The sequence below is a fragment of the Vipera ursinii genome (assembly GCF_947247035.1).
Source record: "Vipera ursinii genome assembly, chromosome: 2".
NCBI lineage: Eukaryota > Metazoa > Chordata > Lepidosauria > Squamata > Viperidae > Vipera > Vipera ursinii.
Window position 1 is genome coordinate 55,472,915 of NC_139513.1, and position 18,669 is coordinate 55,491,583.

Below are 18,669 nucleotides of genomic sequence, written 5' to 3' on the forward strand. Positions count from 1 at the left end.
GGTTATTTTTTGGAAATCATTCTGGATCCCCACATGTTTTTTTCTCTGAAACATCAAAACATGTTTGAAGTATCTGGGAGAAAAAAATAACTTTACAAAAGAAAACAATGTTTGTCTTTTACTTCTATATTACAACTCACGATATCTCATCATCATTTGCAGTTGTTTAATAGATCCTCTCATTCCAAAGCAATAGATTCAATTTTTAGTGTAGCAAATCAAAATGCAGGTCAACATGTTTTATCTTTTCTCTAATCTTTCCTCCAGTTGCTTCTTTTTCGACTCGCCAAATCACCTTTGAACTGTTGCACTCAAAAAGAGAGACAGGAGGAGTAGAATTGTTCCCAGATAGACAATGTTTGACCAACAAGACCCAAACTCAGTCAACGCTTCTATCTCCTAGCAACAGAAACTGTTGATTTATGCCCAGATTTTACAGCATTATGAAATATTGAGATTAAGAAAAATCCCACACTCACATCACTGCCAGATGGACCAGGACGGCCAGAGGGACCTTGTTCTCCCTAAAATGAAAAAGTACTATAAGCATGTAGTTTATGTGAAATATTCCTAATTTTATCATCTGAACAAACCTGTCAGATAATTTAGACTTGGAAGCAAAACTTTCTTAGTCCAAATCTTAATTTTTAGCCACTAGACCATGCTGGGTTTTCCCCCCCCCAGAGAAACCTATCCAAATTACTATTGGATTTTAAGTTATTTCTTGATATAATATGGGGCAGTGCAGTGGCTCAGTGGTTTGTCTGGAAAGCTGGCAGTCCGGGTTCAAGACCTGAACGCCATGCGATGCGATGGGGTGAGCTCTCATCCTCGCCCCAGCTCTTGCCAACCTAGCAGGTCCAAAGCATGAAAATGCAAGGAGATAAATAGGTACCACTTCAGTGGGAAGGTAACAGCACTCTGTGATGTCATGTTGGCCACAGGACCACGTAAATATCAATGGCCTTGAAACAGAGATCAGCACTACCCCCTATAGTTAGCAATGACTAGGGGAGTAAAATCTGCAGGGACTCCTTTGCCTTTTTCGTTTGACATAATATGGTCAATTCAGAATAAATATATATACCTTCTCTCCTTCAGGACCAGGCAATCCATGCTCTCCCTAGAAGAGAAAAGATTTTTTTTTTGCAAAAGGTACATTTCAGGCAAAATGCATCTTGTTTCCATAGGAAACATACCATAGCAATAACATTACTGAGCTTTATACTTATTCCTGTTTTGATCATTCAGTAAAACTTATGAATCCAAATGAAATCCTTTTTTTTTTACTTTAAGGATGGATCTGAAGATAAATCCTAAATTACCGTACATTCTAGGCACTCCAGTTCATTAAAAATTCAGAGAACACAAAATCTCACTGGATGTCATCAGTGCATTTGACTCCATCGTAAAATGAAGGTAGCTAATTAACAGGTCATGAATTGTTATGTAAGGAATTATGAAAAATCAAATTATACAATTCACACAGCACACATAATTTGTACGTTAGCTCTTGATTTGAAAACGTGATCCAAACCACTTGCATGCAATCTTCCACCATGTACAGGAATTTAGTTCACAGCACTGCTCCACCCAAATCTCACCTTTTCTCCTGATGGTCCAAGTGCACCAGGAAGTCCACGGTCTCCCTGTTACAGGGGGAAAAAAAATCCAAATCAGATATTAGAAGCACCAATGGATATACATAATTCATGAATGGACAAAAGGACAAAAACTATAGCTGTAAATTCAAGGTTTATTTGTAAGGGCTCTCTAATTGCGCCCGCAGGAGAAGGAACCAAATCAGTTTCCTATGAAGAAACAAGTAAACAGATCTCCGTCTCAGTGCATTAGGCCGAGCCATTTGCAGAAAATTTCCCAAAATTTTTCAAAAGGAAAAGTGAAATAAACACAACTGCCCACTCCATACAGCTAGAAGATCTTTATGAATAATGCTTATCTCATTCAGTATAGACATTAATGTCATCGGTACTTATGGTCACCTTTCATATTTAGAAGGCTTAGTCTTCCAAGTGTAAATGCAGCGCTGACATTTGAGCAACACCTACCTTGATCCCAGGTTCACCTGGCGGTCCTCTGGGGCCCTAAAGACAAGAGTAGCAACATTTTTGTTTGAGGATTAGTGAGCAAACTAACACGTATTTTTCTCTTGGGACCAGTTTAGCTATTCCTTTTAAATTCAGTTAATAAAGAAATTGGAAAAACAAGGTACAGTAACAATGAATTTTAGTGCTGGTTTACTGTCCATATTATTATTTAATTAGTTTAATACGTTTATATAGCCACCTGCCTACCAATGGAATTTCAGGCAGCAAACAAAAGATAAAAGATAATACATAATCAACCAATTAATATTCCTTAATTCAGACAAATGAATACAACATAAGGAAATGACTCCTGTTGTTTGCTGCTATATTATCAGCCATGGAAAAACACTGAAAAATTAAAGTGCATCTTTGATTGGATTAGTGATATTTTAAAAGGTGGGAAATTGCTTTTGCTGAAAAATTACCAGAACAACAAAAAGTTGAAAGTACCCTAGGATTAAGGATAATTACATTGTTTGTAATCTATATTAGATTACAATTGATTATGTAATCTGTATTACATCTGAGTAGAACAATTGACCCCAGGGACGCGGTGGCTCAGTGGGTTAGGACGCTGAGCTTGTTGAACAGAAGGTCAGCAGTTTGGCAGGTCGAATTCCGAGTGCCGTGTAACAGAGTGAGCGCCTGTTACTCATCCCAGCTTCTGCTAACCTAGCAGTTTGAAAGCACGTAAAAATGCAAGTAGAAAAATTGGGACCACTATGGTGGGAAGGTAACAGCGCTCCGTGCGCCTTTGGCATCTAGTCATGCCGGCCACATGACCATGGAGACGTCCTCGGACAAGCGCTGGCTCTTCGGCTTTGAAATGGAGATGAGCACCGGCCCCTAGAGTTGGAAACAACTAGCACACATGTGCGGGGGAACCTTTACCTTTACTAGAACAATTGAATACATAGTTAGCAGGCACTTACACTGGGTAGCAGTGATACAGAAAGTTGCTGGAGGCAGATGGTCACTTTTGTGACATTGCAAATACATCAATTTACACTGTGCAGGAGTATGTTAACCACACCTGTACTTTTACTAAGAAAACCACCACATGGATAGAAAATCTGTGTGGCCATTAGGACTCAACTTGATGGTACATATTCAATCACTCAATCTCCAAGAATATTCCAATGATTTGCTGTATTTCATCCACCCATCTTATCTTTTGTCTTCCCTTCCCTCTACTTACTTCAGTCTTACCAAACCTAGCTCTTTTTTATAACCCATCACCTATTTGTACCACTTGCTCAAAGAAGAGCCAAATGCAAGTACCAAAGGAGAATATATGGATGTATCATGGTCTCAGTCTTCCCATCACTGCTCATCAGAGCATTCCTTTTAGCAAAGGACATGTACAAATCAAAACCTAAATGAATCCATGACCCAGGACCATTTTCTGTTGTTCAGTCCTATACTGAATATGTACTGCTAGAATAACCTATAAGATACTGACTGTTAATTCATTCAAGTTATTGATTTTGAATTAAAGCATAAGGGACTTTAATTTCTGTCCTTGGAAATTCTCTCCATTCCCCCCTTAAAAAAATCCTGTTGAGTAAGCCTTCTTTGTCTCCAAGTAGCTGTGGTTTGGCTATGTGGAAAAAAGGTTGTCCTACATTGTTACTATGATTATGTACTATTATCATCTAGGGAGCATCCCACATAGCCAAACAGCTGGGCTCCTCAAAACAGAGGATATCCTTAAGAAAGTTTTTCAAGGAAGATTTTAAGAGCAAGACAAATTCATAACACAAAAGGTATCTCTCAGTTATTTAGGTCAGGAATATTTTTGGATTTTAGAGATTAGACTCAATAACTTAATTTAACTTTTAATGAATGAATGAATGAGCACATGCACATAAACATCCCTCACTCTCTCACTCTCTCTCTCTCTCTCTCTCTCTCACACACACACACACACACACACCACGTGTATATGTATATGTGTGTATAACATACAGATCTTTAACCTAAGCATAATATTTTTCTGATATCCAACAACAAGAAATTTTAGGTTAGTCCCATTTACAATGCCTGGAAGTGTTTTAATCTTGATCTATGACATGAGACATGAATACTTAAGGCCTATTCTAATGTGTTCAGAAATAGTCATGAATACCACAATTGTGCAAGTTGAGGATCAAAGAGCACTCCCACACGGTACACTTATTTTCAGGGCTTGAAATCACATTTGGACAGGATTAACTTTCCATCCTTTAATATATTTTTTTCTATTACTGTGGCTGGTCTTAGTTTCTGCTTATTATAATATACTTAGACAACCCATAAGGACCCCAGCAGCTTTCTTGAACTTAAATAGCAAGAAGCAATATTACTGAGTGTCATGCACATAGTGATGAAACTTCATTTCAAAGTTTCTGACGACAACCAGTAGTTTTTCACATAAATATTAGATATTAGGCAGTTCAAGGCTGGCCCAGCTAACTTCATTAAGTTTACTCATTTAAGTTTAAGTTGGATAGGATCTTAAGAACATTAAGAGAAAATGTTTTTCTCTAAAAACTCACCCGATCTCCAGGGTCTCCAGTACGTCCAGGAGGTCCAGGAAAACCTTCTTCTCCATCTCCCTTCAACATAAAGGAAAGCAGTGACCCCCATAATAAACTTAAACAACTTTTCTGGTTAAAAGCAGGAAGTGAAATCTACGGAATTTCCAGCTCAAATTAATTTGCATCAGCACAAGTCTGGATTCATACACTCAGATACACAGCCTCTGCTGGCAATCCTTGACTTATGCCCAAATGCTTAACAAGTCAACCGGTCAAAGTTACAGTGGACTCTCCAGAGCTACTTACAAACTGTTTTCGACATTGTAACAGCCACCCACCCCTATCATAACATGATCGCGTTTTGGGCACTTTGCAACTGGGTCACCTTTACGGCTATTTCCAGTGTCACTGACTTGCAATGTTTTTTTTGCAGGTTTCCAGCATTTACTTCCAGTTTTGGCAATGGATAAAAAAAAAAGTTGAAAAATTGGGTCTGATCTCATGATGCTTCAACGTATGACCACAACAACTTACAACCACAATTCCAGGCTCAATTCTGATCGTAAGTTGAGGACTACTTCTACTCAGAAGCAGCACTATGGAAGGCTTCTATCTAGAATTTTGAATGGGAGACAAAAAAACCTTCCCCCAAACCAATGGAGTGCTCATTTGATTAATCTAGGCTCCATTCATCCTTTTAGTCAGTGAACAGATCCTTATCTTACCTTATCGCCTTTTTGTCCTGGAGGTCCAGAGGGTCCCCTGGGCCCAGGATCTCCAGGAATACCCTGGGAAGTAGGGAAACAGAGGTAAAAACAAAAGACCAAATTTTAATTCTTTGCAATTAAGCAATCATTTACTGGTTTTGTTCATTTTTCTAGGAGACTCCGATGTCATCTCTTATGGCAATACTTTTGTTTCAGACATATTACAATTTTCTAGACTTTAAGTTTTACAAATGTTCTCCAACAAATACTTTCAGCTGTCACTCTTGTTCCTCATCATATAGTCATTCAGTGTTTCTCAAGTGTATCTACATTTATAAATCCCACCTTTATAAACATGGCAAAGAATGTACTCACTGGAATACCAGGTTCTCCTCTGACCACACCTCCATCACCTGGTCCAGGAGGGCCCTAGGAAGAAGGTAAAGGTGAGCTCTGGATCTCTGCGTTTCTCCAATTTCACATTAGGAAAATAAAGCACATTTTAAAAAAAGGTACAGGGACACAAAGAAAGAAGGAACCAAATCCTAAAGGGATGGAGGAAAAAAGTAGCAGGAGAGAAACATCTATTAGAAAGGGGGAAAATAGCCAGAGAGAGAGAGAGAACCACAGAAGATAGAAGAAGCAGATCCAAAGAGCTGGGTGGGTGGAGCAGAGTGAAAAGGGTAAAGCATCCAGAGTAGAAGGAAAAGCATACTTACACAAAGAGGACTATGAGCAGAATTTTTATATGTTTTGTGCCCGGCCACATCCCTCACAGCTGCTAATTTGGGAACTTTTCACCAATCCAAATGTGTTCACAGACACCCCAAAGCTAAAGTACTACAACTCTTTGTCCTTTCGTTGCTTTCCTGAAACACACTACATTCTTCATGCTCACTTTCACTTAAAGTAGCTCTCTTCTATCACGTTTACTTAGAAGTAACATTTCCAGATTTTAGGGGAGCTTCCTCCAAGGAAGTCAGGATGGAGAAATGAATCTTACATTCTGATTAAAAGTTCTTGTTTGTCTATCATGGGTCTCTTCAGCAACTGAATCATTGACAGATTTCTCAGCAAAAGCAGAGAGGCAGGGAAAAAGAAGGATCACTTACTTGCTCACCTCGGTTGCCCTTCTCACCCTGTAAATAAAATAAAATGTTTGTATATGTAAGCATATGCATTAGGCTCAGCAGGGAAAATAATTGTGGAAAAGCACAAATAAATACTGGTTAAGAGGAAATAGTGACTATGTATACAGTTAATATGTAATTCTAGAGCCTATTCAAAAAAAGTATGGCAAAATGATATAGAATTAAGGTTTATTATTATTTTCTTCAGTTTCCAAAATTATTGACACTTGATTGTTCAACTGTCTCACCTTACACATGAGGATAATGGATATGGGTGTAGTGAAAAGCAATGTATGGGATAGGGAGACATATGAAGCAGTTCCAAATTTACTGAAAGTATCCTGACATAGCAGAAATGTTCCGGTTTCAAACGTTAGGTCAGAACACCTGTTTCAAAAACAAACAGTGTAACTCTATGAATCACATGGGGCCAATTCCACAGAAAGTATACCTGTGCAAGGAGGAGAAGGAAGGATAAAGACAAGTGTGATAGCTGCTGTTTTGCAGTTTGCTAACAGGGCACTATTAATGGACTTGAAGACAGGTGTCCAAGGGGACCTTTATAAGCATACAGATGGGCTACGTAGTTTGATTTCATATTCCACTGTTGTGATTCAGTGTCAGCCTGTGCTCCCAGTAGCTGAGTCCGATGAATCTGAGGAGGAGGAGGAGGAGGGGTTTGGAGAGCCTTTGGTGTCAGAGGGAGGCTCTGATGCACTGCAGGACTCTCAGCCTGGCCCCTCCAGTCATGTTTCTCATGAGGCTCAGCTGTGTGAGTATGAGGTGTTGGACTCAGAAGAGTCACAGCTGAATCTGTTCAGAGACACTAGAAGCAGAAGGCAATCCAGCAGAGCAGAGCAGAGAAAAATCAATGAGGCAACTCAGTGAGAGGAGGAGAAGGCAGTGAGAAGCCACGCCTTGGGACTGATAATAAAAGGGGAAGGTGTGGGCAGGGCTGGTTGCTGAAGGCAACCGTTTGGAGACATTCTAAGAGAATCCTGGTCTGTTCTTGATATTTCTGTTTAACTCTTGTTTGTTGACTCTTGTTTGATATTTTGATTCATTGAAGGAAATATTCTGTTGCTTTTTTGTTTGAACTGTAAATAAATTTGGGTTGAGTTTTTCCAGCCTATTGACTGTAAAAAGGAAAAAAAGGTTGTCCCTGACACACAAACAGTCGTAGGCTGGAACAGAATATCCATAATAAGTGTGCATGGTTTCAATTGCTAAAGTAGAAAATTACTGCAAGGAGAGGAACTTGTACCTTGATAGAAATGCCAGGAGGCCCTGCTGGCCCACGAAGTCCTGCTAGCCCAGGATCCCCTACAGGACCCCTGAGGCCTGGAATTCCTGGGTTTCCCTTCAGACAGAAAGAAAAAGACATTTAGCAAGAACTGGGTTCCCATCTGTTACTCAGCAAAAGGAGTAGGTATAAAGTTAGGCCTGCAATTCAAGATCTTTGGAAGTGAAAGATGAAGGATTTATGACCAAGTAAATATCCTTAGGATTCCTGTGTATGTTTCAAAGTGAGACCGGAAGTGGTGAAATAGCCATAGGACGTGGCAAAGAAATATTTCTATGTGGCAAGTGACACATACATGAGGACCTCATGAAGGATACGATATTTCCTCTCCCTCCACTTCCTTGGGTATCCTGCTTTCAGTGTTTTTTCTTCCTTCTCCCTCCCATTTGTCTGTAAGTTGTTACTTACTGGATTGCCAGGCTCTCCCTTTTGGCCAGGAAGGCCTCTTCCTCCATTCAATGGTATTCCAGGCTCCCCCTGATTAAGAAAAAAGTTTAACGTTATCTTATCATAGTAGAGTTTAGGAATTAAACAAGAACCTATCTCAGCTTCTCTGGATGGAAGCACAGTCCATTATTCTATAGCATATCTTATATTATACAAAATTAAGAGAAGCATGGAAATATTTTTCTAAGCATAAACTAAAGAGATCACAAAGTGTGAGTCACAATTGATATTTACCAAAACTTTTCCTTATGCTAAATGTTAAGAAGATCCCCATGAAAAAGAATAATTAGATGGGATCGTGCATAAACTCTAGCAGCCTGCCACTGTTGATCGCTTTACAATGAAATTAAGATTTATTTCCCCACCCTAATATACTGTAAGTGGGTTGGAACTGCAATAAATAGGTGCACTCTATGTTTTGGACTGGTAGAGGACAGGAAGGCCTGGAGGAATGTTGTCCATGGGGTCGTGATGGGTCGGACACGACTTCGCAACTAACAACAACAACAAATGTTTTGGACAACTCCCAAATGAGGGATCACAGTCCCACAGTGTTGTTTCAATTAAATATGCTTATTTGTATGAAAATCGATATCAATAAAATATCATTTTATAAACAGAGATGTGTTGATAAAAGCAAAGCTTTCTATTTGCATTATGATCACGCCTTTCTGATGGCGGATTTCAGCTGAGAGCATGAAGTATTCTCGGCTTTCTTTCTTCTGCCTATCCACATTTTTTCCCATTTTATTGTGATCATTGCCAGATAATTATCTCCATTCGGTACTTATGATGCCAGAACAACTGTTACTTTTGGACATATAGTACAAGGATGCTCCCTTTTTATCATTGGGATTCCCTATCAGCAATTCTGATGCTGTAGTACTGCTTAGGAGGAGTGACCAGAGAAGCTAGGGCATACATTACATACATTACATGGAAATGATACATATCCTACCACAACAAATTACCTCTATATCAGGGGTGTCAAACTCAATTTCATCGAGGGCCGCATCATCATCGTGGTGGCCCTCAGGGGGCCGGGTGGGCGTGGCCTACTGGGTGGGCATGGCCTACTGGGTGGGCGTGGCCGGAGTGCGTATGGCCTACTGGGTGGGCGTGGCCAGCTCTACATTGTTCGCATCAAGGGTGCCTATGGGGGCCTGGGCAGGAGTGGGACAGATCTGAGGGTCTCTGGCAGAAGGAGGGTCTCTGGGCCAGGGCCAAGGCAGTGGGGGCCGTTCCCTCACTGTTTCCAGGATGGCTTCGCGGGCCGCATGAAACCACTTTGCGGGCCGGATCCGGCCCCCGGGCCTTGTGTTTGACATGTCTGCTCTATATGATCCTTTTCCCAGTTCAACTCTCAAAGATCCACTTACCGGCTCACCTTTCTCTCCTCTTGGCCCACTTGGGCCAATCAGTCCACGCTCCCCCTGAAAGGCAAAAAATAAGGAGTAAATGGCTCTTCAGTTGGTAACAAGGAGTTTAATGGCCAATATTATTTTTACTTACTTGGATACCTCTGAGACCAGGAAGGCCAGGACTGCCCTATGAAGAGGGGGAAAAAAAAGGGGGGGAGTGAATAGGACTTATTTTCCTATTGTGGGAATAAGAAAAGAGAGGTGAGGAACAAGATGAAGCAATATATTTGAAAATAAATCCTAGATCTAAATAAAGTAGGATAGCATTAGACATGGTTAGAACATGAACTTAGTACTGGGTACATGGAGTATCTCTGTTATAGATAAGTAACCAGATCTTCATTGTGATCTTGGGGAATCACACACATGGGGGACCAATGTAGTATATAGATGTAGGGCAGAAACAGTCACAAAATCAGAGGCCTTTTTATTCAGTATATTTTTCTATCCCAAGCAGAGCTCCATATCCTTTTCCCCCCTTTTTGACACTCAGTCCATCAACCTGAGCCTTGGATTTTTGTACTTGCAACACCTTTAAAATAGTATAGAGTTGTAGTGGTGGAGAAATCGCAATACCAGGGCTTTTTTTGTCATAGAACGCTCAGAACGGAGTTCCGGCACCTTTTTTGGATGGAACCTTGTAGGGTAGGCAAGGCGGGTTGTATGACATGTGTGAGTTCCGGCACCTTTTTCTTTTACAAAAAAAGCACTGCGCAATACTATTGTCAAACCGAAATGCTTAACTACATAAGGTTTCACAAAAACCTTTCTGTTCTAGAAAGTTTTATTTCTGCTTAAGAACAAAAATACATGCTTCACTGTGACCATGAAGAAAAATAAATGTTCAGTAAAAAAGTATTTAATTCAAAGGTTCCAACTTATGATGGCGGACACTATCTCAATACAGCAAAGCATTAGGAATGTGTTTGCATGCAACTATACATGGCAAAAAGACAAAAAGGTTAATTACCGGCTGACCAGGAGAACCTGGACTACCAGGTCGACCAGGATTCCCTGGTGCTCCATCTGCTCCTGAAAATCCCTAGAAAATAGAAACATTAAGGACATATCTTTGCAGAAATTATTTTCACTTAAGAATCAAAAGCATAGCCATGAGAACACAGATAGTATTTCAGCTTTCTCTAAATTCCAAGTGTGATCTGAAGATAAGAGTTGAACAAATCCAGAATGGGCCAGATAGGAGAAGGTTGCAAAGGTATCTAATGAAAATTATGATGACGCCAAAATGTCAAGTGCATCAATGTAGTTGAGCATGCAACACAAATTATTTACTGGTGCCATTTTGTATCAGTATAGAAAATATTAGTGTAAATATTAAATTTACATTATTTGCACAGTGCATTCTCATGGAAGGCTGGCAAACTGGGTTCACAATTCAGAACTTGACAACTATCCATTATCAAATGATGGCTTGCAGGTCTAAACAAATCTTTACAGAGTTATAACTTTCCTCCAACCTATTGGAAGGTCCCTATGTATTCAATATTTATAGATATGCTTACCAAATTTGGTTTAATGTCATCAGGTGTTGAATAACCAAGAAAGGAGAGATTAGATTGTGTATCTGGACATTAATGGTTCCTTGACAGGCACAAAACCAAGACCAAGTATTCCACCACATAATTATTATTATTTGATTGCTCTCTACATGGCTAATGGATTCTAATTCCCATAAAACTACTCCTGTTTCATTGCTATATACTGTAACTTCACACTTTGGGTAGGGACTCACAATTGAAGGCTTCCTTATATAAAAGCTATCTTACAAACAGAAAGTTAACACATCTGTTGCAGCTTGGTCTCATTTTCCTCTAAAAGTTTACTGAAGTTAATGTACATTTAGTCATGTAAGCCTTCAATTGTAATCAGAAGTATTCAAGACACAGACACGAAGCCTTAGGTTACAGTAGATTCAAAACTGTTTTGTTTATGGATCATATCTATTAATCCAGAATTTCTTGTTTCAGAGAAATATAGAGAGATGTTAGAAGATTTACAACAGGCATAACCAACACCTTTCATTCCAATAATGATTTAGTTCAGGGGTGTCAGGCCCGTGGGCCGGATGCGTCATGCTGAAACCGTGCCCACCCCAGCTCCGGCAATGGGAAAAAAGTTGTGATACGTTGCAACACGTCACATGACACAGCGAGTTTGACACCCCTGGTTTAGTTCTTAGGACCCACAAACAAAGGACAAAGATTTTATAGCATACCAATCTGAATCAGGTCCCAGATTTACAGCAAATCTGCAAAATAAACCTGATTGCAACTGGAGTTCCTCGAAGAAAATTAATCTATGGCTGCAACCAAAAATGCCACTCTTCACATAATGGAACACCTGCTACTCACCAAGGCACCTATGAGTTCCAAACCACATTGTCCCCAAACAGACACAGATGAATAGCAAAGAGAAAGAGAATTGCAGAAGAGAGAGTTCCAGATGACTCAGGCAAGAGAACTAAACCACACATTATAAGAGAAGGCAGAAAACGTCAAAAATGGTTTATCAGTAGAAGCACTCTTTAGCTTAAAAGATGCATATAATGGAATTCACTGATTGTTGATGCAGAATTTGGTAAGTTCCTCCTTTTAAAGAGGAAAGTCTGTTAACATTCAGCTCTTGGTTTTGTCTTTCATTTAGACTACCATACATTCATCCTGTGAGAACTCACCCTCTCTCCTTTTTCACCTTGCCTCTCAACAGTGTCACCTGGGGGACCCCGAGGTCCCGTCGGACCTGGAGGGCCTGGCATCCCATTGCGTCCCTGGAGGGAAAAAAAGAATATTTTTGTTTTATAATTGGGTACACTCTGTTTCTTATAGCTAGATTCCTATGCTTAGTTCCCAATATCCTTCATGGATATACCCTTTTGTAAAATGAAAGAACAGAAGGCGTTTCATCCTCAGAACAAAATATATACATAAGGATTTAACATTACCTAAAATGCAACAGACCTGAAACATATATGAACATTCCAAGCTTTTGAGCTCTTGATTATAGTAAGAGAGACATAATTCCAGCAGTGTATCCTATAGGAAGTCGATCTCTTGATATACGATGTATGATATATGATAATCATATATCAAGAGATTGACTTCCTATAGGAGACACTGCTTAAATTATGTCTCTCTTACTATAATCGAGAGCTCAAAAGCTTGGAATGTTCATATATGTTTCAGGTCTGTTCCATTTTAGGTAATGTTAAATCCTATTTTACCAATTTATAAATCCTATTAGTAAAAACAAGTGGACGAGACAATTTTTCCATTTTTTTTAAAGAAATTGTACAACATAATGTACCAACATTATACATAATGTATAACTTACAAGTGCTATTGTCTCCTAATAGAATGTAACAAACACTCTGTCTAATGAACAGTTTTAAATTCCTTTTTGATGGTACAAAATGGAACTACAAAAATCTCTCCTCGGATGGCAACACAATCAACTCAAAAATCCTCCTTGGAAAATCTTGTATTGCAAAGGAGTTTGAGGGAAATGGAGTGGGCCAGAAATTTCTAGAAAGCTATCTATTTGAAGAGCTCTTTCCGGTTCTATCTTCTGTAATGTTCTGGAGTCTTCAAATCTTTTTTTCTGTGATAAACTTTGAACCAGTGAGACTAAATAAATTATTAAATCATTGAACTAATCTCAAACCTAAAAAGTTTACATTATTTAAGGCTTCTAGTGATTTGAATGGAGTAAAAACTCTTTGAAATTCTGAGAGAAGTTCTGCCAATGATTTTAAATATATTTGTTCAAAAAAGAGGAGCTGAATCAAACTAATAGAGTTCAAGAAATACTCCACCTCACAGAATTGTTCTCAAGAAGGCCAAACATTACCGGAGTTCCAGAAGGGCCAGGATTTCCCACTTGTCCTTTCTGTCCCTGCAAAATCATTGATAGATAAATGGTCAGTTCCCATGGAATTATCTATACTTTTCCCTTTAAAGAATCCAAAATACCTCCTTCTACAATAAATCTCAGATACTCACAGGCTCACCTTGCTCACCCTTCTCACCCTGTCGGAAAAGAGACAATAGTAGGCTTGATTGATTTTATATGATCTTCAGGAAACTACAGATACCTCAAATATATTTAATTAATTGTTTTAAATTAGGAATTTGTAGGAAATCCATATCCCTCTTCCCTAGCTACCAAAGAGAGTTTAATGATCATCTATAGAAGAAGACAGTGCTGAACCAATTTAGAAAAGAAATCTTCCCACTAAATCTCCTGATGTCCTTCTCTTTTCCTCTTTAATCTAGATTGGCCAGTTTAAGTCTCCTTGGTTGAGTAGCTACGTTTTCCTTTAGCTCTTTTTGAATACCTCTTAGAATTGGATTCTGCTCCATCCACTAAACTAATTAATAAAGAAAAGCACATTAACATCTCACCATCCCCTTAAGAGCCCTAAAGGGTCAGATGATGTCAACATCCAGGCTGTGAAACATTTTTGAGGCAATAGGACACCAAAAGGGGAGATGCAATAGAGCAGGGGTGTCAAACTCGCAACCTCACGTAACGTGTTGCAACGTATCACGACTTTTTCCCCCCATTGCCGGCAATGGGGTGGGCGCAGTTTCGGCATGACACATCCAGCACGCAGGCTGGCAGTTTGACACCTCTGCAATGGAGGGTTGCATTTGTGGAAAACCATTATGGATTTTAATGAGGACAAAGACCAGTTTATTCTCTGCTTCACGTTTAAGTTTATGCGCTTTCAATAATCTTCATATAATGCCATAGGGAGGAATTGTGAATAACTGTTACAAGTACTTTTTCTCTTCAGGCATGTATATATTTTAGAACAAATATTTAGTGCTTCTATTTTATATTGGGAATTTGAAACAGATTGGAGATTTTATTGATGCTGTGGCCCTAAAAGCTAATTCAAAGTCCTAGTATTCATTTCTAAAGCCATATATAGTTCAGGATTTGCAATATCCGGTGGAATATGTTTTCCTGTTCCTGCGCATAACCTGAGATCATCTTTGGAGGCCTTATTCCAGGTGCTTTCTCAGGGTGAGTTGTGGCAAATGGCACGTGTCAATTTTGAATGGATATTCTGTTTTACGGCCTCTTTTATTACATTATAGGTTTTGTTGTGTCTGTAGATTAATTAAATGGGCCTTCCTTGAAGCGGGAAACTCTGAGTGCAATTATTGGTCGGTGCATTTTAGGCGGGAGTTTCTGGGCTGGGGATTGGCCACTGTTTTGAACGTATCTGACTATATAAGTGGGAGTTAAACGGTTAATTGCCAGTTGACTTATGTGTGTGTTAATAAACGTTCTTGCAATAAACCTCACTGTGTCGATCGTCCATTCGAACCTAACAGGTTTAATGTCATGTTTTAATTACTATGTTTGATATGTTAATTATTTAGAATGTTATTTGGTCATTTTAATCTATTACAAGTCACCCTGGGAAATCCTGGGAGTTTACCCATTTTTGAAAAGTAAGTGTTCAGTAAATAGTCTTAACCATAGAATATTCTTTTTTTTAAAGGCCTAAAAATATGACATAAATCAAGTTGGGGCAACCTTGCCATAACAGGAATATCTCCCATTTTTACAAATGACCCTGACTTTTTTTCTTGGTTTTTAATCTTTATCTTTCCTTGCCAGTAGAAAACTTGTGCAGGGTAATTGTCAGTGACTTACCTTAGGGCACTGCACAGCACAGGGCTCAGGTCTAGGCTGAAAAACCCCCCAAAGAATAAAAAGGTGAGTATTAAGTTAACTACAATGCAAACACTTACACATTAGAAACTTGGCTTTAGACTCAGGTCATGCACTAAGTAATATTGTATTTTGGAGTTCATGGAAATAAAGGAGAAAGGGTTTTTTTTTTTGGAGGGGGGGGAAAATACTACATAGTCTCTTGCAGAACCCTGTAAGTGCTCCAACACAAAACAGACACATCTACCAATTCCTTTCTCTCACACATGGATCCTCAGGATCCTGTCTCCACATACCACTACCCTGACCACTATGTTTGCTTTTGAAAGTCCCTGCTAATCTGAAGATGACCGATCAGATGAGTGGATCAGAGTGGTCAGCAAGCCTTGATAAGTGACCTTGATAAGCCACTTTTTAAATGCAGTTGTGAAGAGATGACGAGAAAGTTGCTTCATCAGAAATTACAGGGAACAGGACAGTGATAAAGTAATTTTTACACTTTGGCAGGACATGATATGTACAGTAACTGGATAAAAGGTAAAGGTAAAGGTTAATTATACACAGCAGAAATTCCACCGGTTGCATATCTATCTATTTTCATCTTGTGGTGGAAATTCTGCACGTAATGCTAATCATAGAAGGCATTTTCCTTCAGCATTTCTTCTATAGCATGATTGCTACCTGAATGCCAGAGGCAAGTGCTTTTCCATATTGATTGTCTCATTCACATCCTCCACCACTGGATGTATAGCTAGGAAAACTGTAGGCAATCTCTCCTCTGGTACATGAGCAGTGCCTTACCCCATCTATGATGCAGAGGGCACTGGCAAGCCCCATTTCCACCTCCGGCAGACTGTTTGAGTCACGCACAAAGAAAACGTTACGTGATTCTTCACTGGTCACAAGGCGACGCAGTTGTTCACGATCAGCTCCTTCCATCCCCACTGCTACAATCTGGATTCCTGCGAGGTCCACAAAAGGGAAACTTAGAAGAGATACTCCAGGTTAACTATTCATTGGAGATCATGCAGTCCAGGTGACGAAATTAAGGGAACAAGTAACTTAGCTGATCTTCTAAAGATAAATTTCAGCCAAGGCTACCCAAACTGTATCAAAGCAACTTAAAAGATACCTGGGGGGGGGGGGGAAATCCTATTTTTTCAGCACAGTCAAGTGACAGGTTGCTCAGTAAGAAATATTTAGATCCACTCATGACATTAAGTACAAAGCCATATGGGAGTTTCCTTTAAAATCTCTCTTAAAATTTGTAGCATTAATGAAAAACAAGAAGTCATCCTCCTCCACAGTGAACATATAAAGCTATTCCTAGATAAAATTTAAGTTAAAAAAATACTAAGAAGAAATTGCTGAACTCAGTGAGTTGTTGGAGATGAAGTGTTCAAAAAGGATCATTGGTTCATGTGAAGTAGTTGTGTATTAAAGGTGCTCCCTTAAGGCCGGTGTAAATTACTTCCATTCTATTTTTCTTTTGGAAGATTCATTGATTTTTAATACTTCTCATTCGTAGTGTGCAAAATGTTCCAAATTCAGTATGTTTCAAAACTGAGAAGTAACATGCTGAGTTTAAAAAAAAAGCTTTTCTCACCTGAGTGGAAATGTTCTGACTATGCTGCAAACATATTGAGTAAAAAATAACTTTATCTGTTTTGAATTCAACACTTCCAATATGATCAGAACAGCAATAAAACATTTTATTATGGGTAGTCCTCAGCTTATGACTCCCCCAGCAGAATTGATGTGTAATCTGAAGGACTTCTATGAGGAGCAGGCAGAACCAAGGACTATAAGAGACAATTATAACTTATGCACCAATTGTATCCATTCCTAGATCAGAAGGCAAATGTTCATGGTCACTCATGTCTTTGTCACCTCCCAACTGGACAACTGCCATTCATTCTATATGGGGCTGCTCTTGAAGAGCATCTGGAAATTTCAGCTGCTCCAGAATACAGTGGCAAATGCAATATTGGTCACAACAATAATCACAATCAAAATTATAATAGTAAAGTTGGAAGGGACCTTGGAGGTATGCCTATATAATGCTGATTTTGGGGGTGGGGGGAGGTTTGAGTGTAATTCAAGTGCTGGTTGTCACTTTTAAAGCCTACATGGCATATGGCCAGGTTACTTGTAGTGCCACCTCTCCCCAATGACTTCGGCCATTGAACCAGATCAGGAAGTGTGGCGTGTTCCATTATTTACTAGGTCCTAAGAAGTAAGTTTTCTCTGTTGTGGCACCTGCCTTGAGGAACAGTCTCACCCCAAGACATGGACAGCCTTGACCCAGCTGGCCTTGCAGAAGACTCTGAACACCTGTCCCTTTCTTTAGGCATTGGGGCTGGGATATTAATGGAGCCCTAATGTGGATGCAGATGCACTTGTTATTTTGCTACTGAGAATTTGAGGGACCTCAAATGATTTTTCTTGAATGGATTATGAATACAGTTATGTTTTTATCTCTCTGCACCACATTGACAGTCTTGTCAGAGAGATGAACATATAAAAACATAAGTAAATGCTAAATTTAAATGTTTTCTGCATTCCAATGCTTAGATTCTTCTGATTTACATATGCCAGTAGTATGGAACAGAAGTATAGAAAAGATACTACCGTATATATTTTTATGTATAAACAAATAAATTGGAAATACACCTAGACTCTGTCAGTCTTACAATGCTCTGAAGAACTTTCGACGTTTGAACTAATATTGTATCACAGAGAGACTTTTACTAAATCAAGTGTAAATAATTCAATATATGACATGAACCTATGAGTTAAGTTTAAAAATAAGTATACAGTTAAATGAAGCTGCTGGTCACTAAAATGCCTTGAAAAACTTTGCTGCCCAGCCCAAGCTGAAAGGAGAAAGCCCTCGTCAGGATATGTTGACTGGGAACAAGTAGGACAGTAATTTATCTTCTACTGTTAAAAAGAAAGACAAAGAGATGTTTGGAAGAAAATTATAAGAAGATTCTTATTAGAAAGCAGCAGCTACAAATGCTTCTCTCATGTTTGCTGCATTCCAGACGTGAAGGACTGGCGACTTACCGGCAGCTTTGATTTCGCTGGCTGGTCCAGTGGCATCGTCATCACTGGATGACGCATCAGCCAATATCACTAAGGTTCCGGGTACACCAGGTCTTCGCCCTGCGGTGGGGCTCAGCATGTAGCTCTTCACAAAATTAATGGCTGCTCCTTCACAGAAAAAGTAACAACAGTTATGCACCCAGAGAAACACACACTTTAGTAAGAGCACTAGTGACACATTGCTCACTTCACGTTTTCACTAGCAATTCCCGTGAACACT

At 39.3% G+C, this 18,669-nt stretch overlaps 1 protein-coding gene across 1 annotated transcript in view; it reads right to left on the minus strand.

The window, feature by feature from the left end:
- Positions 1–18,669, minus strand: part of COL7A1 (collagen type VII alpha 1 chain) — a gene marked incomplete at its 5' end in the record, with an annotated part of 134,524 nt that overhangs the window by 74,022 nt on the left and 41,833 nt on the right. Inside the window, 18 exons of the mRNA XM_083353344.1 lie at positions 480–524; positions 1,088–1,123; positions 1,605–1,649; positions 2,070–2,105; positions 4,646–4,705; positions 5,353–5,415; positions 5,710–5,763; positions 6,447–6,473; positions 7,729–7,824; positions 8,176–8,244; positions 9,594–9,647; positions 10,606–10,677; positions 12,331–12,423; positions 13,503–13,547; positions 13,655–13,681; positions 15,324–15,359; positions 16,143–16,303; positions 18,411–18,557. Of these exons, the coding sequence (XP_083209470.1) occupies positions 480–524; positions 1,088–1,123; positions 1,605–1,649; positions 2,070–2,105; positions 4,646–4,705; positions 5,353–5,415; positions 5,710–5,763; positions 6,447–6,473; positions 7,729–7,824; positions 8,176–8,244; positions 9,594–9,647; positions 10,606–10,677; positions 12,331–12,423; positions 13,503–13,547; positions 13,655–13,681; positions 15,324–15,359; positions 16,143–16,303; positions 18,411–18,557 (1,166 nt within the window). The remainder of the gene's footprint in view (positions 1–479; positions 525–1,087; positions 1,124–1,604; positions 1,650–2,069; positions 2,106–4,645; positions 4,706–5,352; positions 5,416–5,709; positions 5,764–6,446; positions 6,474–7,728; positions 7,825–8,175; positions 8,245–9,593; positions 9,648–10,605; positions 10,678–12,330; positions 12,424–13,502; positions 13,548–13,654; positions 13,682–15,323; positions 15,360–16,142; positions 16,304–18,410; positions 18,558–18,669) is intronic.